Source organism: Rhineura floridana, chromosome 1, assembly GCF_030035675.1.
Source record: "Rhineura floridana isolate rRhiFlo1 chromosome 1, rRhiFlo1.hap2, whole genome shotgun sequence".
Taxonomy (NCBI): Eukaryota; Metazoa; Chordata; class Lepidosauria; order Squamata; family Rhineuridae; genus Rhineura; species Rhineura floridana.
The window spans coordinates 12,359,183-12,386,044 of record NC_084480.1 but is presented as its reverse complement, the minus strand read 5'-3'; the positions used below and the strand labels follow the sequence as shown (position 1 = coordinate 12,386,044).

The 26,862-nt window shown below is 46.2% G+C and overlaps 1 protein-coding gene across 1 annotated transcript; it reads left to right on the top strand.

Annotated features, from left to right (window-relative positions):
- The first annotated feature begins 1,376 nt into the window (after window positions 1-1,376).
- Window positions 1,377-20,986, top strand: LOC133378982 (ectopic P granules protein 5 homolog). Its single transcript, XM_061613598.1, has 13 exons — window positions 1,377-2,279; window positions 4,108-4,351; window positions 5,267-5,403; window positions 7,810-7,917; window positions 8,393-8,466; window positions 9,249-9,357; window positions 10,524-10,638; window positions 11,511-11,661; window positions 13,518-13,673; window positions 14,685-14,842; window positions 16,822-16,976; window positions 19,179-19,295; window positions 19,415-20,986. Exons 1-12 carry the CDS (start codon window positions 1,734-1,736, stop codon window positions 19,185-19,187), a joined length of 1,962 nt encoding a protein of 653 aa, XP_061469582.1. The 5' UTR covers window positions 1,377-1,733; the 3' UTR covers window positions 19,188-19,295; window positions 19,415-20,986.
- The last annotated feature ends 5,876 nt before the right edge of the window (window positions 20,987-26,862 follow it).

Genomic DNA, 26,862 nt, shown 5'->3' with positions numbered 1-26,862 from the left:
CCACGGGCTAGATGTGCCCCAGGACAGGTCTGGGGTTTAGCTTTTCCTCAAACCACCCTCACCTGCCTGACACCTGACTCCATAAGTGATGGCAGGTGGAGGGCAGGTAGAAATGCGGCTGGATCAGATGTGTGACTGAGTTCCCCAAGGCATTCCAAAAGAAGTGGGTCAGTTAAAATCCCACACTTCCTATTGACTGCTAATGGGACAATTTTATTAATTGCACAGGTCAAAAACATTTGCACAACCTCTTTTATGCAACTGGCAAATAAAGTCTACAAATTTACTAAGCCAGATGACCATTGACTAGGCTGGTTGCCCTCAGCATCCCTAGGTTAGTTGCTTGAGGCCTAAAGACGGCAGGGGGTTGGAGAGCGAGAGCGAGTGATATCTCACCCTTGCTGATTTGAACAGAGTTGCTGTTGGTGTCAGTACACTGGATATATTAGCACTCAAGGCAGATGAAGAGCTTCGGCTCAGCGGTAGAAGATCTGCTTTGGGTGCAGGTTGAATCCTGGCATCTCCAGGTAGGGTTAGGAAACCCTTCTGTCTGAAACCCAGTAGAAAGGCTGCTGTAGACAGCCCCTGTAGTCAGTACTGAAGTAGCTGAACTAGAGATGTGAAGGCCTGGGAAAAAAACGGAAAAAATTGGGGAAAAAATCCCCCCCCGTTTTTCCCCAAAGCCATTTTTGTTTTTTCCCCAAAAAAGTGGAAAAAATGAAGAAAAAATTGATTATGAAATGTTTTATTTTAGCATGATGAATACAATGTTTCATTGAATCTTGGTTCTCCCCCTTTTTCTCAGTCCTTTTTATGGGAATGGATGCTTTATGTCTGCTTGACACTGGAGGACTAGCGGAGACATAAATAATTTTATTTGTTATTAATGTTGATGGTTTCTTCTGGTTTTTTTAAATTGTTTTTTGCCTGCTCCTCATAAATTGGCAAAATGAAAGAAGTTCCTCCAGTTCAGGTGTTCCTTACAGTTCAGGATCTTGTGTTTTCATTTGTTACCAAAAAAAGTAAAAATTTTAAAAAGTAAATTCAATTTGTAATAATTGTTTGAATAAAATGTACTTTTAATATACCAAATGTGATACTTTTATGCCAAACCAACTTGTACATAATTTCATTTGCTGTTCCTGAAGTAACAAAGTGACCTTCAATCTGTAAAAAGTGGTAATATTGCATTTTTTCAATTTTTCTGAAAAATTCTGTTTTTTTCTGAAAAAAGGAAAAAATGTTTTTTTCTATGGCTTCAAAATTTCTGGAAATTTTACATCTCTAAGCTGAACCAATTGTCTTACTCAGTATAAGGCAGCTTCCTATGTTCTTATGAGTCTGTTGTTTCCCAGATCTCATTTCTTAGTGTTGCTCTTTTTGTTTTCCACAAGGAAAAAAAGAAAAAATGTGAAGAGGAGGAGAGAGTTGTGTCTCAGCTGTCCATTCTGGGTCCAATTGGAGATCAAGAAGGACCTTCTCAGTCCAGTGACACCCATGTGGAACACCTTCCAGAGCCCAGGCTCTGTCATGAAGCTACTGAGAGAGAAAATGCAAATGATGCCTGCGATGCCCCACCAAACGCGGCAACCCTAGAAAATGAAGGATCGCCAGAAACTACTGTATCAGAGTCCCCAATCAAGGAGGAAGAATTTGCAGCAAGAGCTGTACGGGAGGCAAAAAATCTTGGGGAAAACCCAGTGAACCCTCAGAGCCTCACTGAAGCAGTTGTTATGGAAAGTTCAACCTGCCCCCTATCGGAAAATAATGCATTTTGCACGGCTTCTCCCATGGGAAATGGGCATGAGACGGAAGCTGGGAATGTACACAGCGAAAAACGGTATCTTTCCCATTCTTCAGAAGACGTTCTTGCCACCGTCTCTGTCCCCAGCAAAGATAACGGCGAACACCTTCGGAACTCTGGTTTCAAAACTCTTTATCCGGAACTCCCATTGGAGTTATTCGGAGAGCGGCTGCAGCTCCCAAAGGAGAGGCTGTATCCTGAGATCCCAGTGGAACCAGAGCTGGTGCCTTTTACCAGAGAGCAGCTGAAGGTCTTTGAGCCCTGTTCCTGGTTGGAGAATGTCGATTCTTATGCGGAGGAGTTTGGGACCATTGTGCACCAGGAGAGGCACGAGTTCTTTGAGTTGCTGTTGAACTACTGGCGCTGTCGCAAGCAGTTGCTTCTCGCCGAGGCTGAGCTGCAGACCATCGCCTCGGATTGCCAAAGCGTCAGAGGCCGGCTGTGGACTTTCAAGGACGAGCAGCAATCCGTCCAGGTGGAGTAACGGAAGTTGGTTTCTCAGAGCTGGTTCATCCATTCACTAAAATCTTGTGGTTCAGCCCTCCTGAGACTTCACTCCTTCAGAATTTAGGTGGTAGTGGTGTGGGGGAATTGCTTCTTTGAATTCCCTGTCAGGAACTCCCTACAAGCGGAAAACTGGCATGTTGGGGAGATGTGCTGACTTACTTTCTTTTATAGCAAGGGAGGGGAGGTGGATCTTGCTGGGGGAGGTGATCTTTACCTCTGTACACACTCATGGGCCAAAGTTGACAGGTCGGTGGGACTGTTCACCTGTCAACCACCTCACGTCACAATGACATCAGGTGACCTATTTTTGCTTGTGAGGTTTGAAATCAAACCACGTGGAGGTGGAAGTATGTGCAGCGCTTCCCAAGTACAGACAATCAGCTGATATTTGGTGCTTGGGAAGCGCTGATTGGCGGTGCCTGCTAAGCCCCTTTCGCTGCAGCCTCACTTTTACCTCCCTCACACCTGTTGCCATATATTGGGTCAGTTGTCGGGCAGGTGGGCGTGGCTCGGCCAAACCTGGCAAGCCTCATTTGCTCCAGGGGCTGGTCTTGTGGGGACACCTTGACATGGGGAAACACTTCCAGTGTTGCCTCCTGAATGTGAAGGCCTGTGCCACATGCTTTTAAGGAATGTTTGAATCCGCTCAAGGATGTCCGCATATAACCGTGGACCTTTTGGAACTTTCTGTTCTGTGTCCCATTGGTATCCCGGTGCAGGGAAAGATATCTTGTGGTACAGACGAGAACATGTGGCCCCTTGAAGATGGGCTTTTTTTTTTACAGAGGTGGGTGATTTTCGTAAGGAATCGCATGTAATAAGCGATAATCTACTGTGTATTTGAGATGCTTGCCTGGATCTGACCCAAATGTATCTAGTTCAGCATTTTAGGCTGTGTCCAATGTTAGTCCTGATCAGAGTAGACCCATTACAATGAATGGATGGGACTAACTTAGGTTCATCAATTTCAGTGGGTCTGCTCTGAGTAGGACCAGCATTGGGTACCACTGTTCATTTTCAGTAGCAGCTCTTCAGATGGTCTTGATCCAGCAGGCTCTTCTTATGTCACAAACGGAGCGTGGACATGGGGGTTTTCTGCCCCAGCATCTGCGGCTGGAACCCTTGTATCCATTTCCTTGTGAGTAGACTTCATTGAGCTGAACAGGTCCTATTTCTGTAGATGAGTATGTGGTTAATTAGTTAGAGCCATAGTTCAGTAGTAGAGCATCTGGGTGGCACACCACGAGTTAGGTTCAGTCCCCGGCATCTCCAGGGAGGGCTAGCAAAAGCCAGAGCTGCTGCCAGTCAGTGTAGACAGGACTGAGCTAGGTGGACCTCCAGTCTGATTCTGTATAAGGCAGCTTTCTACACTCCTATCATTGATTGGTGACTTCAAAGGCAGCTCAGTGGTTGTTGCATCCAGTGGCCTCCGAAACGTCAGAAGACATTATCTAAGACATGATTTGTATGCTTTCCAGACTTTTGCCCCCACATTCATGAGGTCAAGAAACATTTTTTTAAAAACAATTATATGCCGCTGTCCAAAATAAATGCAGCCCTAGTGTGACAAGCTCACAAATAAAATATGCTGTATTTAGAAGGATATTTTGTGCTGCTGGATCATTATCCTTTATGCTTAAATACACTTGAAGGGTGCTGCAAATGGCTGGCTATGCAGTCCTGTGCTTAAAAGATTTTACATTGCATAATTGCATCCATTCACATTTCCGTGGCACCTCCTTTTAAACTGGTGATTCTTGCATTTCGAATGTGCTGCTTCATTGTCTCCCTTGCAGGGTGTCTGTGTTGATCAGTGCAAAGTGTCCGGCCGCCATTGTTACCAAACCGTTGAGCTGAATGAAGGTGCCTTGGGAGACCTGAAGAGGCTCTTTGAAGCCCAAGCTGAGCATGTGCACCAGACGCTGGCCTTGCACTTGTACACCTCTGTGTTGTCCCGCCTGCAGGTGGAGTCTTACATCTGTGGATTGCTACATCGCTCTTCCTTGCTGAGGTCTGTGGGCATTCAGCAACAGGAGCCAGGTGTGTATCTCCAAATTAGATTCCTATTAGACCTGTGGATAGGGCACAGGATATCGAGTGCTAAAAACAGCACAATTCTGCTCAAAGGAGCTGCAAATTCTGCAACCTGCACACATTATGCAAATTAAGCATTTTGCTCACTTTCTGTACTTAATACTAGGGAGGGTCAGACAACCCCCTCATACAGAGAATGTCTGAAGGGGGCTGTGAAATTATGTGAGCTAGTGCTGCCCTTTTGCTGTGTATGTGTGAGAAGGGGCTGTAGCCCACGTATTGGGGGTGCAGGCAGAGCTCCTCTGATAAAATGGGGGAACCTGTTTGGCTTCTTCTCATATGCACTGAACACATAGGCAGCAGTGGGCGTGGCTACTGGGCGCATCAGCAGCGGGGGTGGAGCTAGCCTGCATGGCCCTGCGACTGTCTGAATCCTCCTATTGTTTCTTCTAGTCAATGAGGGAGAAGCAAAGCATTCTTTCTGTTATTGATTTCATTTGTATCTGCCCCCATATCCTTCAAGGAAGCCAAGGTGATGGTTATCCTATTCCACGCCTCCTTCCTGATAACTACCCTGTGGGCTTGGTTAGGCCAAGAGTGGTTGAACTGGCTCACAGCTGAGCAGGTCTCCGTGATCCAAGCCTGAGATAGCACTGCAGAACATCTGCTTTTATTTCTTGAGCTTTTACTGGAGGTCACCAAACTTTGGCTGGCTTTCATGGCTAACCCAACAGGGCGGGTGGGATCTTGAGCATGGCGTCACACAACAACCCTGTGAGGTAGGCTAGGCCAAGAGATGGCAACTGGACCTCGATGTCCTCATGGCTGACCAATATAGGCTTCCCAGGCCTGGCACTCTAAATTAATTCCATGCTGGCTGCAAGGTTGCTTAATTCTCTTTCCTTTTCCCCTCATTCCCAGTACTGAAACAAGCAAAAGACATTTCCTCAGATGTGGGCCCCTTGAAGGAATGCATCAGCGTTCTCTTCAGTTTTACCCGCCGAGTTGTTGAAGATCCTCAGTTTGAGAGAGATGTCCTCTCGTGGCTTCAGAGGCTGGTAAGAAACCCACTGTGGACGGTTCTGCAGAGGGAGCCAGAACTTTCTGTCATCCAGGCAGAAATGCAGTGGTAGAGTGTTCCTTTTATCTCTGCTATCCCTCATGTTGCACAGAGAGGAAGGAGGTGGGCTGAGTGAGCTTTCCAGCACTTCCTGCTGCTTTCTTGTGGGGTCTTGCAAGACTTGCTGGCATTCACTTACAATAGCCTTCTCCAGCCTGGAGCTTTCCAGATGTTTTGGACTACAGCTTCCATCTGCCTCAGCTGGCTGGCGCTGATGGGAGTTGTAGTCCAAAACATCTAATGCTGGGTGGGGAACTGGATCTGGCCGCTGTCTTCCCCAATCCTTGCTGGCCAAGTTTGGCAGATGGGCAGAGCCACCCACCTGTCAATGTGACAGGGACATCAGGTGGCCTTAGAAACCCCCTTTCAAAGCATCATCTTGCACAGCACTTTGAAAGGGGCTTCTCATGACCCGATAATCGGCTGATAGGACTTTGAAACTCCTGAGGGCACAAGGTTGGGGAAGGCAGATTTAGTGTTTTTATACAAAGTTTAGATCCCATTTCTGTTAGAGGAGAACATCAGCTTATCTCAGAGACGCCAATCCAAGTGACTTGTGTAACCACTTAATGTGGCATACTCCAGATCTCGCTTGATCCAGTTAGGTTACCAATTAATGCATTTTAACCTTGGTTTCCTATTCACATCAGAAGGGGTCAAAGTTTGCCTGCTTTATGGATATATCCATATGGGTGGAGGGAGCACCCTGCTTCAGTTTGGTATTTGCTTGCCTGTTCTTTAATTGGAAGAGGAGTTACGAACATAATGCTTATGAACTTGTTTAAAAGCTGTGATCTGGGCAAGCAAGATTCTGCACGAAGGGTTTTTGCGATCTTGGCTCCATGTTTGACAGTACATGGAACACAATGACTTCCCATACACGGCTATCGTCGTGCCCAGGGTGGTATGGACTCTTAGCTTACATGGGCCGTTCAGTAGGTTCCCTGCTCTGTTGGAGCTGTGGGGATGAGAAGAGATGCAAGGTGCCTCAGGGTTGCTGAAGAGAAGGGTAAGACAGTCTGGTTCCAGTCTTTCCTGGCTCAGAGAAACAAGGGGCCCCGTGGAAGTTGCAAGAACCAGCAGCAAAGGCTATATTGGCCTGACTGCCTATGTTATCTTGAGGCCTAGCTGCTGCTGGGTGTCTCTTTCTTCCCCTTGCTTTTATAAAAGAGCTGGATTGGGGGGGGCATCTAGTCCAGCATCCAGTTCTCACAGTGGCCAACCAGATGCCTCAATGGGAAGCCCACAAGCAATACCTGAGCGCAGCAGCAGCAGCAGCCTCTTCTGTTTCCCAGCTGCTGGTGTTCAGAGGCATCCTGCCACCAGCAGAGGCAGAAATTCCAGAGAGAAATCTCTTCTGTGTTTAAATGCTTGTTAAAAACTCACCTCTTGATCACCCTCGTCTACCTTTTCCCTCCACTCCCCCATTCCTTATATGTCTCTTAGGCCACACCCACGCCAGGCCTTTATTTTACCTGAGACAGTCATGGCTTCCCCCAAACTACCCTTCCCATGATTCTTTGGAGGAAGGATGACTGTTTCAAATGTAATAATACTGGAACAAATGTACGGTGTGAATGTGGTCTTGCATTGTAATGCTGCCGGCAGTGCCTGTGTCTTTGATTATTATTGTTGTTGTTGTTGTTAAACAATAACCCTAGCAATAATAAATGTGTATGCTGCTTTTCCATATAAATATGCTCAAAGCAGCTCACAGTAGCCTAAAAATACAAGTCACTACATCAGTAACAATCAAATACTAAATTATTTCAAAACATAATCTAACAAATAACTCCGTTTGTTTACATGAACATTATAATATTTAAGGTCATCTTGCACCAACCATCAGTCAGTTCAAACATATTAAAAACATAATGAACATCCCAGCACAAGAAAACAAGAAAACAGGCTGTCACCCCAGCGCAGAAGTTACGGTCTCTGCTTGTTGCTGTCAGGAAAAGGTTCATAGCGGCTCCTCCTTTTATCCCAAACGCCAGCCAGAGCCCTCCCAAGGAAGTGCCCAGAGCTGGCTCAGGTGTTGCTGGTCTGGAAATCAGGGTTAGCATAATTTCCCTTCACCTGCATTCTTGAGCGGCCAGAAAAGTTCCATTGCACTTAATGCCGCTACTTTTGTGTGTAGTGCCCGGTTATTGTGGGCTCTCTAGAAGTTAATAATCATACCAATATGAAGAGAGAGAATTGGGAATGGAGAGCTGTAAAGCATGTGGCTGATTTGGAGAGTGAAAATGCCCTTCCTTAAGCTCTCTAAAAAAAAAAATCCGTTTGAATGGTGCCTTGAGGCTCTCCCCTGAGTTACCTTGAAAACTGTCTTCTGTTCCTTCAGGTGGCCGTCTTGCAAAAGGTTGGCTCTCCAGGGGACCATCTTTTCCTCTTAAACCACATCCTTCGCTGCCCAGCCGGTGTCAGCAAATGGGCTGTTCCATTCATTCAGGTGTGAATGTTTAATCTACCCTTCCTACTGTGATGCATTGGGAGACCCGAATTTTGCATTGTCTGGGCTGTAGTGTTTTGCGCTGCAGCGGGGGGGGGGGGGGGGGGGCAGGGTCTGGAAAGATTTTATTTTCAAGCAAATGTTCTTCCTTTCATGCTTGTTTTCACGTGCAGCCGTGTTCTCTCTGGAAGAGCATTGAAAATGCCACTCTCTCCCTGCAATCTGAAATGGTGCAGTCCAGGATGGGGTGTACTAAAATATATTTCTGTGTATTTGAATCTGTTCTCAGAGCTCCATTTTGACTAGCGTTCTTTCTTGATCTTCGTTTGAGCTTCTCAGTTTCTTTCCAATAGTCCCCATGTATCTCCATAAATTGGACATAATATATATTTGGATCTTGAATTCCCAGAATTATTACACCCCAGCTCTGACTAGTGTCTATTCCCCCCCCCTCCAATTTCTTGTTTACTTTCAGATCCAGGTTCGGGGTAACCCATCCAGCGTCTTTCATTTTATGCAGTCCCTTGCTTTGCTTATGTCTCCTGCCAAGTAAGTATACAAAAACAGAAGCACGCTTCCTCTCCAAGGTGCTAGGGCTGTTGCTCTGCTTAGCCGTGTAGAGAAGAGACAATACAAAACCAAACAAAAAAAATTATTTCCCCTGTGCAGGCAACTTTTCTAGCTACCAACAAAACGTTGACCTGGAAGTAGACCAGATGGTTTGGTCAATCCATACGTAAAGTTTTCCCTTATAACGAGGACCCTCAGAGCCCCAGAGCAAGCTCTTATTTCAGAGTGTGTCTGGGGGATCCCTACCTTCTGAGGAAGGGAGGGTCCTTCTCATCACAAGGTTTCTCTTGTTGGCTCTGTACACAACACCCAAGTTAATCCCAAGCTGTACGCGGCATGTATTGCCCAGGCCTCTTCCCCTTTGTGTAGCTTCACTCCCTTCTGCTTCCTCCAGCTTTCTGTCTGTTCTTTCGCCTTATCGGAACAAGATTCTCTCGCATCTTGCACTCCTTCAATCCATCCTTAGGTCCTCAGCCTTGTCCTGCTCCATCCAGCAGTTGTGCCTGTTGCTCCCAAAGGCAGCCACAGTGCATGCCAGAACGTCACCCTTAACTCGTCTTCATCTTGGCACTCCCCTTTTGGCCTGCCTGGGCTTACAGACAGATCAGGGGCAGGAGGGGCTCCCCGACCAGCAGCAGCAGCTGGCTTTGCTAGCCCCTCGCCCTCACGCCGTCCTGTTTGCAAATAAGGGCAGAGCATCCTCCCCCTTCTCTTGGTGCCTTGACCTACTTTTCACGGCCTGTAGCATCTTGTACTTGCAGGAATCGAGCGGAGTTTATGTGCCACATGAAGCCAAGCGAACGGAGGACCTCCTCCTCATCCGGGAAGGAATCTGGAAACTGGACTTTAGTTGATGAAGGAGGAGAAGAGGTATCTTCTAAGAAAGGTCGCTTTTGCACACGTTTGAGTTCAGACCCTGTACCGACCTCTCTCAAGGAGGCAAAGATCAAGCAAGACGTGCTTAGTTTTCCCTGAAAGATGGATGCACTGCACGTTTGCCTGTTAGTTGGGAACCTTGCTGACTAGGGGCAAAGGGAGGTAGATTTCCTCACGTGTCCCTGAGTAGAGGCCCTCCCCTCTGGCAACTGGATTTGTGGTGGCCTGGGTGAAAGGATCCTAGTTTTCCTAGCGGAGCTTAGTCTGGTTTAGAAGGTGAGGGAGGGGCCTTAGGACAGAGGTGGGCAGTTTTCAGGCTTGCAGAATCGGCCGGTTGAGGTCCACCGACGGGAGCCAGGGACAAAATATTGAGGTGGAGGCAAATGCAAAATGGCGGCTCGGGTGGAGCCAGCTGTCCTCTCCACTCCATGAGCCATGAACTAGCATCGCCTCGCTTGAGTATACAATTACAAATCTGCTTCCAAGTTAACTACAGATTAGGGCAGCCTTTCCCAACTAGTGGGCCACCAGATGTTGTTGGACCACAACTCTCATCAGCCTCAGCCAGCATTGCCAATAGTCAGGAAAGATGGGAATTGTGGTCCAACAACATCTGGTCGCCCACTAGTTGGGCAAGGCTGGATTAGGGATTCTGACACAAACTTTAAAACTAAAACTGCCCTGCAAAGCTGCATAAAGATCCAGTCAGAGGCAACTAAGTAATAGGCATATTTTGCAGATGAGGAGAACTGAGGGTGAGAAACGAGCAGTTAACATGAGGTCAGCCACTGAGGATTTTTTACTTACTTGCTATTGTTAAAACAGTTAGTCAGAAATCTTGCCAATTTGCAGATTTCCCTGAGGTCTGTCAGTAGATCCCAATCAGCCGTATGCCTGCCCCTGTCTGAGCTTCTTACTGGAGAGGCTAGCATTCACTCGTGCTCCCTTCCTGCAGGGTTAGCCAATGTGGTGCCCTCCAGATGTTGCTGCATTACAGTTCTCATCAGCCCTGACCATTGGCTGTGTTGTCTGGGGCTGATGGGAGTTGGAGTCCGGCAACATATGGAGGGCACCATGCTGGTTACCCTTGCCATACTGGTGCCCTGCTCTTCCTCAACAGGAGCAAACACTGCCTCTTGATGTGATTTCGTTTGTTCTAGGATGAAGATCCTGATACTGGCTGGGTTCTTCTTCTGGAAGATGACTTAATTGCACTGCTGTCCCAGTTCCCCTTTCATGAACTCTTCCAGCATATCCTTGGATTTGATTCTCAAGGTGAGCAAAGTTCCAAGGGAATATGTGTCCGGCAGTATGAAAATGATGTAGAATGTCAACCGAAGTATTCAGTATAAATGTTTTTTAAAAACCATATCAGTCCACACTTTTAAGTTGACAGGCAGAGGCCTGGAGGCAGAGATATATGAACACATAGTGTGTGTGTAGTGATAAAGACATATGAAAGATATATAATTTTCACCATTAATGAAATGGATTCAGGAAAATAGCCTGTCTCCTTTTGAATTTGTCCTTTTGGGTAGTTGTATTAATACAATCAAAATGCCTGTTTTAAAAAATGATTTTTTTTAAAAAATTGATAAATATCTGTTGTAACAGTGGCCAAAGTACCCAAGAGTTAACAACAACAAAAAATGATCAAATCTCGATTAAAAAAACAAATAAAATTGGGATTAGAAAAAATCAGATTGATGGGGAAATGAGGCATTGGAGTTCATAATGGAGGGCTGCAGGTTCCCCAATGTGTCTGGTGCACTCATTCTGTTAGCACATGGATTTACGCTTGGCAACAGAATGTCTCCCCCTCTTCTCCTCCTCCCCCCGTGTCCTGTGCCCTCCCAAACTCTGCTCTGGAGGGTTGGGGAATCCCCAGAACAGATTTAGGGCCACACAGGGTCTGACTTGGTATAAAGCAGCGTCCTACATTCCTACCTTGTAGGATGCAGGAACAAACATTCTAGCCTAGTTTACTAGAATCGGCACCAGTAACTAAAAAGGTGGTCAAGACCAAAAACCGCTAGAATACACGCCACACTTCCCTTTTTTTAAACCGTGTTCTGATTTCTACTGCATTTATTAGTAGCATGCTCACTTTTTTCCTTTGGCATTCTGATATGTTTTCTGTTGCCCAGGCATTTATGTTCCAGAAAAAACCACCCCCCAAGAGATGATGAAAATATTTGCGTTCGCGAACTCTTTAGTGGAACTTCTTGCTGTGGGACTGGAAACATTCAACAGAGCCCGTTACAGGCAGTTTGTGAAACGGATCGGCCGCCTCATCCGGTAAGGAGAGTCGCTTTGTTGCCTCGTGTGGCAGAGGACCCTTGGTGGGCAACACTGGATGTGTGGAGGCAACTGCTCCCCTAGCTTGCCTCGGCATCCCAGCCCAATTTTGGAACAGGTGCTGCTTTGTTCCGTTGAAAGTTCTGGAGATATTTTGTTCCCATGCCGCTGTGGGATTAGAGCCCCCATCCACAGACCTTTGCACATAGCACCAGGTGGAAGATGCACATCTCCGTGCAGCCTAGATCATGTGCTGTGGTGCTGGAGGGGTAGGATGGCAAATGGTAGAATGAATCTAGAAAAGGGCTTGCAAGTTAAAAGCTGATAAACACTGACATTAGACAGAGCTCTATACCTGCCAGAAGCATCTGTATCAGGTGGCACAGCAGAAAGAGGCACAGATTTGTACATCCTCTACCCAGCCCAGCCACCTGCCCCCATTCAGTGCTGCCATTTTGCCACTGCAGCAAAGCATTCAGCAGCAGTCCTGAAAGGTTCTCCTGTGGCACCCAGACTTGCCTTCTGTTGCTCCAAGATGAGACCCAATGGAAGGAAATTGCAGGGAATCAGATTTCTGCTAAAGATTAGGGGAAACTTCTTAATGGTCAGAGTTGATTGAAGTGAAAATTGTTTTGGGAAGTGGTCGGCTCTCTTTTAGTGGAAAGCCAGGGCTGGTGGAGGTGCTGAAGCTGCATCCTTCATTGGACAGGAAGTTGAAATGGAGGACCTCTAAAGTTCCTCCCAACGGTAACATTTCTGTGATTCTTAAGTCTGTCCAACAGGAGTCCTGGCAGTTTTCCTGTAATCTCCCTCTGTGCAGTGGTGGTTGGTGCCCATTGGATGAAATACAGGCAGTCCAACAGTAGGTGGCGCCTGAGCTAATAACAAGCGGAGCCAACTCATTCTAGTTTTATTTCCAACCTCCTCCTCCCTGCTGAGTTCTACAAGATTATCACTAACACTAAGGAAGAAGTGGGTAGACAGTGTTGCCCTCTGGTTTGGTTGTAAGAAAAATGGCAGGCTGGTGGGGGCTGGCTGAGACTGGTGGGGCAATGCCCCATTTGCCCTAATGGAGCAACTTCCACTGCCTATGTACGTATGTCTTTTTGTTTACAGCCCTTGCGTACTTTTTAAAAATAAAAACTTCAAAGCAGTTTTCAGAAATGTAAAATGCTCCATGAAAGCATGAATCAAATTAAAGCAGCAGCTACCTGGATTTAAGTTTCAATATTAAACTAAAACTCTACACTAACAGTGACCCCAGCAAAATAAAACAAACTAAGGGCCCATCAGCTTGTGGGATCAGCCCTCCATTATGCCATCTCTCTGACTACAACTCATGATGTATGCAATCTTACTAAAATCACACTTTCAAACAGTAGTTGATATGGGCTAAACTCTCAGGGCAGTAAGTGCCCTGCTGCATAAGAATGAGGATTCCGCTGCAAATTCCTTTGGGGGTGGAGGATTTGAAAGAGAAACAAAGGAAATTTCAGAAGCTTGACTTAAATCAGACCGATTGTTCTTGGTGTTGTCTCTATGTAGAGGACCTCCAGAATTTCAAACAGGGTCTTTTTCCAACTCTGCCTGGAGATGCCAGGGGTTGAACCTGGGATCTGTTGCAGGCAATGCATGTCTTCTAGCACTAAAAGGCTAAAAAGACATCCTAATCCTGTCTTCTAAAGAATCCCCAAAGTTTGCAATAAAATAAAATAGTTCCCTTGCTGATTTGCAAGGGATAGGCAGTTGACAATGATGATGGAGCTAGTGTGCCTCTGTTAAATGATTTGGAGACATTTGGATTCTGCTTCGTTGTTCTGTTTATTCCTCTTTTTGTCTTGTACTTGACCCTTTAGGATGACCCTTTGCTATGTGAGTGATCACTGGGCGCAGTATGCCGGCCATGCTAAAGACTGTGGCTATGCAACACACTCTTACTCTGTCGAGAAACTGCAAGTGGAGTTTGATGAGCTGTTTCTGAGGGCTGTGCTCCATGTTCTGAAAGCAAAAAGGTAGGAAGCAATGGACCGTGGTGAGGGCGGTAATGGCAGCTGGGGAAATCTGTGCTGAATCTAGCTGGCAATAAAGAGAGAGCTGTGAAGTCGTGTGGGAGCTGATAGAAGTCTAGAACTTAAATTCTCAAGCTTGCTTTTATTGGATCTTTTCAGTATGCAGAGTTTGCAATCGTACAACAAATATTTATTTATTTATTACATTTATACCCTGCCTTTTTCATGAAACTCAAGGCGGCTTCCATATGGTTCTCTGGCGGTCTCCCATCCAGACACTGACCAGACCTGACCCTGCTTAGCTTCAGCAGGGAGCTGGCCTTATGTGCCTTCAGACCATAGCCTGGGAACAAATACAAATCCTAGCTTGTATAATATTATTGTTATTTTAGAAAATGTTTCTGTTTCTCATGGGTCTTATATCAAAGCTTTTGAAATGTCTCTAGGCAGTGCCTAGAGAAGGTTCAGAAACTAAAGTGGGAGGTGATCTTCCATCTTTACCCTGTGCTGATTGACTTAGAACACTGTTCTTCAACCTTGGGTCCCCAGATGATGTTGAACTGCAGTTCCCATCATCCTTGGCCATTGGCTAAGCTGGCTGGAGTTTATGGGAGTTGTAGTCTGACAACATCTGGGGATCTAAGGTGGAAGAACAGTGGCTTAGAATGTTAGCCCTCGGAGCCCAGTGTTTTTTTCACTTTGGTCTGCGTTGATGCAAAAAGTATTAAAAGCTGAGAATGAAATGGAAGCATGGAAAAACGATGTGTGTTCTTTTTTCCATGCTTCTAGAGCCAAGTGTAAAGGCGGATTTCAAAAATCTTCCCTGAGGGGTGATGCGTGAGCTTGTACTCCTATTCGGATACACACCTCTCCTCTGTGGGAGAGATGTGCAAAAGCCACAGAACCACAGAAGCGAATGGGAGAACCACTTGTGTATCCTCCACTTTTGCAACAAGGGTAGCTGTCTGCTGCGTCTCCCTCAAGCATTTATTTTTGGTCTCCAAATCCCAACAGGCTCAGGGTGTGGCTGTTTATGTCTGAGATGCCATATGGGACCCTGTCCAGTAATATGCTCTGGAAGCTCTTCTCCATCATGCACTGCGCAGAAAGCGAGAACTTGGAGAAGTTAGGTGCCACGGTGCAGCTCGCAGACTGCAAATGCAAACTCAAAGGTAACCTCCTCTTTCTCTTGGTTGGGGTGTTTGTGTGTGGAATTTTCAGCCAGTTACATTTGGGTGCTCATGTGCCTATTGTATTAAGTGTCAGGGCTGGTGTTCTGGAGCCAAGTTAGGGATCAAGCACACAAGTGGTGATCCCTGTCGAATCCATCGCTGCAGTACCATCCTCTGGCCATCTTACCATGGTGGCGCTAAAGTGCAGTGGAGAAAAAACCAGCAGCTCCTTCCTCGGGTGCAGGGGTGGGTAATATTTTTCAGCCCGAGGGCCGCATTCCCTTCCGCACAACCTTCTGGGGGCTGTACACCATGATGGGCATGGCCAGAGGCAAAAGCGAGAGAGGCAACGGATGTAAATGTACTTTGTACAGTAGGTTAGCTTCACACACATTCACACACCCCTCCCTATCCCCCCATCCAAGAGGCATGATCAGGAGTTCAAGGTCACATTCCAGCCAGGCAAAAACACTCAAGGACTGTGCAAAGTAGGGCTGGCAAGGGGTGTGGCTGAGGAAGCATAGACTTGGAGGAGAGCACTGAGGGCCAGATGGAGAGGTCAGGAGGGCTGCATTTGGCCCCTGCGCCTGAGCAAGGCATCAGGTCCACCACCCCTAGCACATTTCAGAAGGACTTCAATGGCAGGCTGTTTACAGTACATACATCCTCCTGATGTTATACTGGATTGCTTAGGGATGACCTGTGAGGCACTGGCTGGTGGATAGATCTGCTGGATGGGCTTAGGTGGCTGTTTTTTATTTTAATTATCTCATCTCATCTTTATTGTTTATTGTTTAAACGCAGAAAGACAGAAGAAGTACATATAAACAAGTTAAATTATATAACTTATATGTTGTTATTATTATTATTACTATTATTATTTGATTTATATCCCGCCCTTCCTCCCAGCAGGAGCCTAGGGCGGCAAACAAAAGCACTAAAAACATTCAAAATAAAAACAAAATTTAAAACACATTAAAACAAAACATCTTCAAAAACGTTACTTAAAAAAAGCTTTCAAAGCATCTTCTAAGATTAAAACGAAGGTTTAAGAATGTTTTAAAAAGCAATTCCAACACAGATGCAGACTATATATATAAACAACTTAAGAAAATAAAATCTGGTATACTAAAGTTAAGATGTATTAACCATCTGTTTCCTCATAGTATATGCTAAAGCACATAATTTTGCCACTTTAAAAGTTATTTCATTTCTCAAATCTGAGAGAAGGAAGTATAGAATCAGATCTACCTGGTAAGATTTTTTTTAAAATCGGAGCAATATGAAAGGAACAAATGTCCTTATAATATGAACAGTATAACAGGACATGGGTGATTGATTCAACCTCACCCGACCGGCATGGGCAGATGCATTGGGAATAAGGAATGTGCAAATATCTCCCCTCCAACAAGGCTGATGGTAAGGAGTTTATTAATTAATTAAGTTAAAACTATCTGTGTGCTTCCACCCCTAATTTTTTGCAGTTAGGAAGACATCTCCCCACCTCAGCCCTGTGGCCGGGTGACACTAGCTACTGTGTGTAGACTTGGTCATGCCTCCTGGTACAGGGAGACACCCCCCCGCTCTTCTGTTGGTTTAGATTACAGCAGGGCTAGCCAGTGCGGCGCCATCCAGATGGTGTTGGGCTCAAACTCTCCAGCTGCGTCCACCAGCATGACCAACAGTCAGGGATGCTGGGAGTTGTAAGTTCAGCAGTGTTTGGAAGGCCCAGGTTCTCTGCCACTGGTCTATCCAAGGTGGCACCTGCCAGATGTTGCTGGGCTCCAACATGCACCTGCCGCAGCCAGCGTTGCCTGTCGGTCAGGGATGATGGAAGTTGTAGCCCGGCAACGTCTGGAGGGTACTATGTTGGCTACTGCTGCTGGGATACAGAGTACAACAAAAGACACATCTTTAAAAGAGGACTTTAGACATTTGGACCCGGAACTAAAATCTGCCCCCTCTGATGCCGCTGGCAGACCCAGCCCACCTGGCGAGTTTTGAGAAGTATCTCCAGTCCATGAACGGCTCTGAGGAGATCTGCCTGCTGACGACGTTTGCCCAGATGGCTCAGACGAAACGGGGTGATGTGGACCAGGACTTTGTCAAAGTCATTGTGCTGGAGATCTACGAGGTGAGCCGGGAGCAATCTGCTAGGCGAGGGAGCGCTATGGGCAAGTCTGGCCTGGGAGCAACCTTAGTGTTGCAGCCTTGAGAAGAGAAGACTGAGGAGAAAAATGATAGCACTCTTCAAGTACTTGAAAGGCTGTCACATAGAGGAGGGCCAGGATCTCTTCTTGATCATCCCAGAGTACAGGATATGGAATATTGGGCTCAAATTACAGGAAGCCGGATTTCAGCTGAACATCAGGAAAAACCTCCTAACTGTTAGAGTGGTATGACAATGGAACCAATGACCTAGGGAGGTGGTGGGCTCTCCAACACTGGAGGCATTCAAGAGGCAGCTGGACAGGCACCTGTCAGGTGTGCTTTAAGTTGGATTCCTGCATCAAGCAGGGGGTTGGACTCGATGGCTTATAGACACCTTCCAACTCTCCTGTTCTGTTATTCTAATGATAAGCTATGTTATAGTGGGCGGTAGGAGCTAGGGATTGCACCAAAGGGTTCATGGAAAAGATGGGTTTGGGGGAGGAATTTGAAGCTACTAAGAAGGATCGTGCAGGTGTTCTGGGGAGGAAGTTCCAATTATCCTGGATAGGAAAGGACAAAGGGCAGAGTTTTCTGTGTGGTGATCCTGCTCCCTTTTGTGATCTGATGGCAGACACTGCTGGTACTCCAGTGTCCCTCTGAAAAGCCACTTTTTTGTGACTCAGGTAAAATGTTGCTTTCTGGTTTTTATTTATTAATTACACCTTTATCCCAGAAAAAGAGAAAGACCAAAGAAGAGATGGATTGGAAGCCACAAACCTGAACTTACAAGATCTGAACAGGGTGGTTCATGACAGATGCTATTGGAGGTCGCTGATTCATAGGGTTGCCATAAGTCATAATCGACCTGAAGGCACACAACAATCCCACTTTTCCTCCAAGGAGTTCAAGATGGTGTATGTGGCTCGCCACCACCAGCCCACTTTTATCCTCCCAACAACCCTGTGGAGTAGGTTAGGCTGGAGAGCTGGTGACTGGCACAAGAATACCCAGTGAGCTTCACGGCCAAATGGAGATTTGAAACTGGATCTCCCTGGTCCTAGTTCAGTACTCTTACCACTATACTACACTGGCTGCCAAAGATTGTAAGCCATGATAGCCATGAATGGGCTCCCCGTGTTCAGAGACAGGGTGATCCCAGTCATGGTGTGGAGCCATCTGTGTTGCTGTGGCTGCTGCAGCTGCTTACCTGGCTGGGGCAAAGTCAGGGCCACACAGTGCAGCGGGCCACCAATCTGGTGCTTCTCCTGGTACACCCACGTGGCCCTGTCTTCTCTGCAGCCTCAGCCCTATCCAGTTAAGCAGCAGCAACACCAGTCTGGGAAGCTGGCTTCACAGCTCTGCCCCACCACATGCACCGCTACTGGATGAATCATAAAGTAAGTTTTAAAATAAAACAACAGCAATAGCAATGAAACTGTTAATATCGGTAGAATAGTTAGCAGCGGCAGAGTGAAAAACTGTATTTGCAGTGTTTAGAATACTCTTCCTTCAGTACTTAAAATATAACCCATTCAAATGTGACAGAACAAAAGCATCTTACCCTGATTCTTTTTTTAAAAAAATGAAGTAGGTATCAGGCAAGCTGCTTTGGGGAGGGTGTTTCACAACCAGGACACCACTGATGAAAACAAACTCTCCTTTGTTGCCGCTTGATCTCCAGTGGCACTTCAGGAAGGTGCTCAGTGGAAGATCTTAACATTTGAGCAGATTGATATGGAAGAAAGTGGTCCCTAAGATACTAAGATCTCTAGTCATGAAGGGCTTTCAAGGTTAAAACCAGCACGTTCAGTTGAATTAAGCAGTGAACTGGTAACCAGTGTACATTTTTCAAAAGTACTAAAATATGTTCCAAGCAAGCCAATCTAATTAAAATTCTAGCAGCTATATTTTGAACTAATTTTGTAGGTTCCAAGCAGTTGTCAAGGGCAGCCCCATGTGCAGTGCATCATGGTAGTCCAAATGGGATGTTACTGGAGCGTGGATCACAGTAGCCAGCCAGACTATCACTGTCCATGAGAGGGTTAGAAAACTTGCTCTTTTAAAAAAAAATCTTTTAAAAGAGATTCTATGATAGTGGAATCTGTTGGAATACACATAACTCTGACACAGGAATGATTGACATAAATATGAACTTAAGCTCTGTCATCTTTTTTGTTTCCTTTAGGATGTATGAATCCATCCTCTCCTGAGGTCACCAAGGAATTGCACAGCCAAGACATGCCAAGCGAACCTTGCAGCTTGGTACTTAGTGGAGGGGAGGGATATATTAATCTCCGCATAGGTACGCATGTTACTTGACAGTTGGGGGAATGTGGAGACAGGATGTGGGATCTCAGTAGGAACAGGAATGCCAGCACCAAGTATAATATTTTTGGCCCACTCTTTTTCCTCCATACCCAGGAGATGACACAGATGACCGCTATGGCGACTTGCTGCTCCTGAACCCTCGCTTACGTCGAACTGAACGAAGCCATCTCATTGTCTGGCAGGTGCAAGCCTGAGGCTATGGTGGTGGGCACAACCACTATTTTAGGGTGGAATGGCACCGTTCTGGCCTACGAGGGGATTGCACAATTGATAGATGCTGGTGTTGTCTTCCCATCACTATCTCCTGCCCTCTTTCCCCATGTGGTTAACCCTCAGGTGTCTGTAGGGTTGGGGTAATGACTTTTGCAGTGTTTTCAGGCTGATGATTGTGGAGGAGAACATCAGAATGCCAGGATCTGTTTTGTGAACAGGCTCGATGAAGGGATCTGCAACTGGTGGTTCCTCTGGCCCTCCTTTTATCATTGTTTCCACTGCTTTGAAATGGGAGCAGTGTGCCACTTTGCAATATGTTGGTCTACTGCTATATGGACTACTCCCACATCAAATCCTGCTGTGTTAACTCCTCCTTGTGCTGTGCAGCAGCATACCTCTTATGGCCCAGGTGGTTGGGAGCTAAGAAGATACAGTTTCCCAGGTAATGTTAGAATGGTAGAGACCTCTATTACTAGTTGGGAATGAAGAAAGTAGGTCCAGTGAGTTGGAACCCAAAAGGCTGAGAACCAAGACTCCTGGGGTTTCTTTGCAAAAGGAGCAGCATCCAAGTGCATTGGAGTTACAACTCTTCCCATTTCTGGCTCCCACTTTTGAGTGTGATTTCCTGATGCACTTTTGTTTCTACGGGTTGGGACAGGAGGACAAGACACAGAATCTAGAACTACTGGCACAGAGTTGTTGAAGCCTGTCAGTGTAAACCGCAGCACTACTTGGAGAAACCTGAAGGGGGAGCTCTTTCCTGCTGTGCTGCCTTCACTTTGGAAGTCAAATATTGATTGGTTGGTTCCTGGTGCTGTTGTGTTAACCAGATCCTGGCTGCAGCTTTGGAATGATGCTGGGGCCAGCCAGCCAGGGCTGTGGAGTTGGTACGCCAAACCTTCGACTCTGACTGCTCTATTTTTCTACTGTCCGACTCTGACTCCATCCAAAATTGCTTCCGACTCCAACTCCACGACTCCACCTCCACAGCCCTGGAAAGCACTGTAAATGTCTTTTTAAATTGGAAGCTCTCGTAGGAGCATTTTTATCGCTGCCTGAATATGCGCTGATCTTGGCATCACAGCGTTTGTCTTCATCTGGGTCCTGTGTCATACACTGACACCCAAAATGTTTTCCATCTTGAGTTATGGTGAAATGCTCAACTACAGCTGACTTCATGGGAAGCTTCTTTGACATTGTGAATTTATATTTTAAAAAATTTGTCAATCAAAATTTATTTTGAAGTCGGAGTCAGTACATTTCTACCGCCTCTGCCTCCAACTCCACCCAACATTGACTCCGCCTCCACAGCCTGCAGCCAGGGCACCTGCCTTGCTGTTTCTCAGGGTTGCTGTTTGTCTGTCTCAGTAAGGGTGAGTGTCTCTGGCAGCATCTCAGGATCTATTTCTGTGGGTTGGTTTCTCAATAAAGCTATTATTATTATTATTATTATTATTATTATTATTATTATTATTATTACTACTCCTCCTCCTCCTCTCTATCAGGTTGCACAGGAACTGGATAGGGGGTCTTCCTCAAGACAGCACATACAACAATTTGCAAAATAAGGCTAAAGCCTCTGTTCTTCTAACGCAGCTGAGTAGGGTAGCCACTTACACATTGCCAGAAAAGAAGGCAAAGGAGGATACAATTTGTGTAAAATATGCATATACTAATTTGTATAAGTGCCAATACAGAAATAAGTATTATAATGTAACTATAAATGCAGTGCCTCTCACCCTGCTGGGGAAGACTTGTGACCAGGGGTCCTGTTTGCCTGCTCCGTCGGCTGTTCAGGTGCAAACTGTTGATGGGCAACTTTAAGGCCCCTCCTGTTCTCCCTTCTTAGGGTTCTTTATGTTTCAACTGGACTTGGAGCAAGCAGCCCTTCATATCGAATACACCCTGAAAGAGAGGATTGGCCTCTAACATCTCTTCAAATGGAGGGCTATCCTTTGTAAAGTATTTATTCTGTAGTACTTATATGCCACCTTTAGGGCAAAGTGCTCTCAACTCAGCTTAGAAAAGATAATTGGTTTCAAATTAATACAGGATAATTTAGCTTCACAACTACGGAGCAATGAGGAAGATAATCCAGATCAGTGCCCAGATGGGAAATGGGTGGTGGGTAAGGGAAAGGAGGCTGTGTAAAGCATTCTTGAGGAATCAGTAGCAAACAGTAGGTCCTTTTTTATTAGGCCCATCTAAAACGACATACAAAGTAGTGAGCAAGCTTTCAAGTTCCCTAGAACTCTTCTTGCTGGATGTTAATGCGGGGGATGGGGTGTTTAAACAGTGGGGGACAATAAAAAGCCTGCCAAGATGAAAATGGCCCAAAGTCTGGACTTTGCAGTAATCTTAAAATGGAATTCAGGAGACATTGGGCTAAAGTAGCCAGGTAGGGAAAAAGAATAGGCTTCTTGCACACTTGAGTAGTTGTGTAGAAGAGGACATTTCAGCAGGTGTAGCTTGTCCCACCCCTGAGAATTTCTTGAAATTCCCCCTCCTGTGCAATTATTAAAGATGTGAGAGCCCTGGCCTCTTTTTCGCCTGTCCACTCTACAGCTGGCTGCCTTGATTAGAAGGTGCAAGGTGAAAAGCAGGTTTCAGATTGCATGGAGGGCTGCTGGGACAAAGACCCCTCAGGGCTGCTACCTGCAATCATACTGTTAGAGGTACTTGAGCTGCTCCAGAAGAGTCCCTGGGTTGTTCAGTATTGGTCAGTCATTGGAGACACACAGCACAAGATTATAGGGGAAAGGATGGCCCCCTGGCCCTGCACTTTACATTACCCCTTTGGCCTATGCTGTAGAGCAAGGATGGGGATCCTGTAGCCCTCTAATATGTTTTTTGGACTCCCATCGACCCCAGCCGGCATGGACAATGGTCAGAGATGATGGGAGTTGTAGCTGAAGAACATCTGGATGGCCATAGGTACTCTCATCACTAGTTTATTCTCTTGTTTCTACAGTGCCACTGCAAGTGTGCAAATTTCTTTTAAATACTGTTACTTTCCTTCATCCTAACAGCAAGCCTGGATGGCAGGTAGTGCTTTGGCCAAGGCCATTCTAATGCAATTAAATTTACCTTCATGTCTCACATTCTGACCCAAGACCCTAAATCTAGGATGGGAAACCTGTGCCCCTCCACATGTTGCTGGACTACAGCTCCCATCATCCCTACCTACTGGCTATCCTGGTTGAGGCTGATGTGAATGGGAGTCTATCGTCCGGTGAATGGGGTGAGCAAGCTGCCGGCATCTATTGGTTTCTCTGCCACAGGTTCCCCAGCCCTGCTCTTTAAAACTACCCTACACAACCTTTTTTTTTTGCAGCTGCATCCTTCTCAACAGTTGTCCAAACATTACAAAAATGAGTCCTTTCTTTCGGGTAACCAGGAGCATAACCCATGTAGTAGAACTGGAAATGGGTACTGACATCAAACCAGCACACATTTGAGCAAGTAAGAGCTGTGGTGAAATGAGGTGGTTACTTTGCAATAATTGTGGCTATCTCTACTATGAAGTCCTGGAAAGGCCTCCATGCACCATCTACTAAAGGAATTTTCAAGAACTGGCTGTGTTCACTGTGTCTTACTCTCTGAAATGTCCACCTCACATTTGGGGGAGGGGGGAAATTGGAAGTTTGATGTGGAACAGCTGTAATTGTATTGGGGGAAGGCAGTGGCTTCATAATTGGGGCCAATGAACACAAATAATTTTTTGGCCTCCTGCGATCTAGAATTGGAAGGGACCTTGCAGGCCACCTAGTCCAGCCTCTGCTTGAAGAACTCCAGCGAGAGAGAGGCCCTGCTGTCCCCACTCCCCAACATAGCTGGTTCCATTGTTGAACTGCTTTTACTGTTAGGAGGTTACTCTTAATGTTCAACTGAAATATACCCTTCTGTAATTTAAAACACATTAGTCCTCCTTAATTTTTGCCCTCTTCTGTGTGACAGCTTTTCTGGTATTTGAATGGTGCTATCATGTCTCCTTCCCTCAACCCCATCCTGTCTTCTCCAGGCGGAACATACTCAGACCATATTTGCACCCTACATTTATTCCACTTTAAACAGTCATGGCTTCCCCCAACTAGTCCTGGGAAGTGTAGTTTGTGAAGGGTGCTGAGAGTTAGGAGATTGTTATTACCCTCACCGAGCTGCAGTTTTCAGAGTGGTTTAACAGTCAGTCCTACTTCCCAGAGAACTCTGGGAGTTGCAGCTCTGTGAGGGGAATAGGGGTCTCTTAGCAACTCTCAGCACCCTTCACATACCACACTTCCCAGGAGTCTTTGGGGGAAGCCATGACTGTTTAAAGTGGAATAAATGTGTGGTGTGAATGTGGTCTTATTTCCCTGAAACTTTCTTCATGGGCTTGTTTCTGATATCTCTGACTACCAGCTGCCTGCTTTGAGTACATTCCAATTTGCCTATATTCTCCTTAAAATGTGGCATCCAGAACTTGGTATGATGGAGGCAGCAACCTTACTGAAACTGAGGACATCTGGGCCTGGTTAGACCTTCCTTAGGAATCCTCTGTATGCTGCCCTGAGTTCCATCATGGAAGAAAGTTGAGGCACCAGTTCCAATGATGGGCACCTGTAATTATGGGATTATGATTTCAGAGTCTATTGCTTTGAATCAGGGTGATGTACTGCCCTCCTGGTATTGCTGGACTACAACTCCCATCAGCCCTAACAAGTATGGCCAATGGCCAGGGATGATGAGAGTTGTAGTTCAGCAACATCTGGAGGGCCTGCTTTAAACAGATGAACCTGTCCCATAACAAATCAAACTATTGCTGCATCTAGTCCAGTATAATTATTCCTGTCTTTCCCAACCAGGTGCTCACCAGATGTTTTGGACTGGGGCTGTCGTCCAAAACATCTGGAAGGTACCAAGGTAAGGAAGGCTGGTCTGGCAGTGGCTCTTCAGGATCTCAGACAGTCAAGACTGTTTTTTAAAAAGGTATTGGCCCTAGCAGAGTGCATGAACCAGATGGGCTCAGCTTCCGGTAGCAAAGCATCTTGGATTCAGCTAAATCCATGCTGAATGCACAGAATAAAAAATTCCCCCTGCAATTAATTAATGGAACTAACAAAAAAAGGCCATGGGACTTGAAATTCTTGATGGGCACCTGCAACAGAGGTTGTAAAAAAATGGTAAATAGTGGTTTTGAAAGCCAGCAGGTGTGTACAATACTACCTGGCTTTCTTCAAAAATATGCTCCATGGCTGACAGAAGCAAAGGGTACTCAACTGAAAGCAACATCAACATCTCTTTCAACTCTTAACTGAACAGAGCACTCCTAGGGTAGAAACACAGTGGTTTCAGCATGTCTCCATTTTTCTCTCTTCTGAAACTAGGGCCACACAACGCTAGACAAACCCTGCCCCTTTCCCCTGTAAAATCTGGTGGGAGCAGCTTGAATGCATTTTTTTATAAAAATTCAGCTTGAGAGAGATTTCACAGCAGATCAACCTGTGTTCCCTCCAGCTGTGGCTAATGGAAAAGCTTTGATCTGGCAACTAGTGTGTTTACAGACCTATGCTCCAGAGATGGGGAAGCTTTGGGTCTCCAGATGTTGTTGGACTCCAACTCCCATCAGCCCAAGGCAGCATGGCCAATGGTTGGGGTTGTTCGGTCTTGTGGTCCAGCACCATCTGGAAGGCTACAGGCTAGCCCTTCCTGCTCTACTCCAATGCTTCGGGGGGGGGTTTACACTGGCAGAACAGCAGCCGTATCTTACACATGCTCAGCTTGGGAGGGGGAAACACCACAGAAAATCCTAAATGGCACAAAACACACACACACACACACACACACACCAAACTTCCATGGACAATCCACCAAGGCCCACCAATCATGCAGTGCCAGTGATGATGCCCATGTGCCAACCACACATGAAGGGAGCCATTGACTCTGGTCACTGAGGATGTGTCCCAAGGCACAAAAAGCCACAGTGCCCCCACTCCAGGAGCTCTAGTAGCGTAGGCAGCAATAACCTTGTTACTGCCAGTTTCCAGGCACTGGCTTGAATTGCCTTACATGTCATAATGTGCAGGCATACAAGCAGCCAGTATTTTGTGACCCAAGGGATGCCTTGTGCCATGTTAATCAGCAAGGCGCTATAACTCACTCCTGAGTCTCCACTCAGTCCCACAGCCATGAACATGTACCCTGCAGGTAGGACCTAGGGTGCCCAGGTTCTTGAGAGGGGAGGGGGACCCTGTCCATTGGGAATGGAACATCAGGAGGAAGATAATTGAGTTCCACAGAATTATTCTGCCTTGATTTCAAGGGAAAGGCTTGTGAGATGGATGGTTTTGCTCATGTTCAAGAGCTAACAGATGGCCGTGTTTGAGGACAGGAAGGAATTTCCCCTCAGATCATGTTGGCTCATTTATCTGAGAGGAGCAAGCAGGCATAGTGTTGCCTGTCACCTACACACATGGCTTGGCTCGCTTGACTTGTCCAGAGCCATTGCTCGCTTGGCAGGCGCTGTGGTCTGCAGCCAAATGCTTTTATGTTGCTGTACACCACCCAATATGTTTTGCAAGAGGGTGGTGTATAAATATATAATGTAAATCTATTGGGAAGAACTAGCGGCCAGTTGATTTTGAGGTTGAATTATATAGCCTTTGGGTCCCTGTCATCTCTCAACTCTATGATTTTAACTTAGAGGCCTTTAGTGAACTTTAACATATGTGGGAGGGGGTATAATGAGGCTTTATTTTTGCACCATCACTGTGTGTGATGCTTTACTGTGGGTGTGGGGACCCTTTGGTCCACAAATGTTGCTGAACTACAGCTCCCATCATCCCTGGACATTGGCCATGCTTGATGGCATTGATGGGAGCTATAGTTCAGCAACATCAGGAGGGCCCAAAGTTCCCCACACCGGCTTTATGAAGAAGTACCTGCCCCAAGAGGCTTACAACCTATAATTTGCAATGGAGGCTGATAGGTCCATGTCAGTGGGGCGGTGGAATCTGTTCCGGGGTTCACTCTGAACTTTCAAGGAGCTGTCCAGGGTGCTGAATCTAAATTTGGGGTCAGGCTTCAGCAGCTTGGACAGCGCTCAAAAGTTCAGACGAAAACCCAGAGCAGATTCCACTGACATGGAACCACAAGCTGCTGCTGATAATTTGACACAGGGAGTGAACTGCAAAAGGGAAGGGTCCCTGAGTCCTGCTGCAAGACAAAAGCCAGGTCCTGCAGACTGAAGGTTTTGACCCTGGACTTCCCCTGTCATTTCTCATATGAATCCTCTTTGTTAATTTTTATTTTCCGGTCTCCCAGGGACTAAGCAGAAGGGCTTGCAGAATCTC

Bases quoted from the DNA above. Each gene is read 5' to 3' on its own strand.
- LOC133378982 (XM_061613598.1), top strand. From the start codon at position 1,734: ATGGAAAGTTCAACCTGCCCCCTATCGGAAAATAATGCATTTTGCACG. The intron at 2,280-4,107 runs GTGGAGTAACGG...TCTCCCTTGCAG, and splicing joins ACGAGCAGCAATCCGTCCAG to GGTGTCTGTGTTGATCAGTG. The intron at 7,918-8,392 runs GTGTGAATGTTT...GTTTACTTTCAG, and splicing joins GGGCTGTTCCATTCATTCAG to ATCCAGGTTCGGGGTAACCC.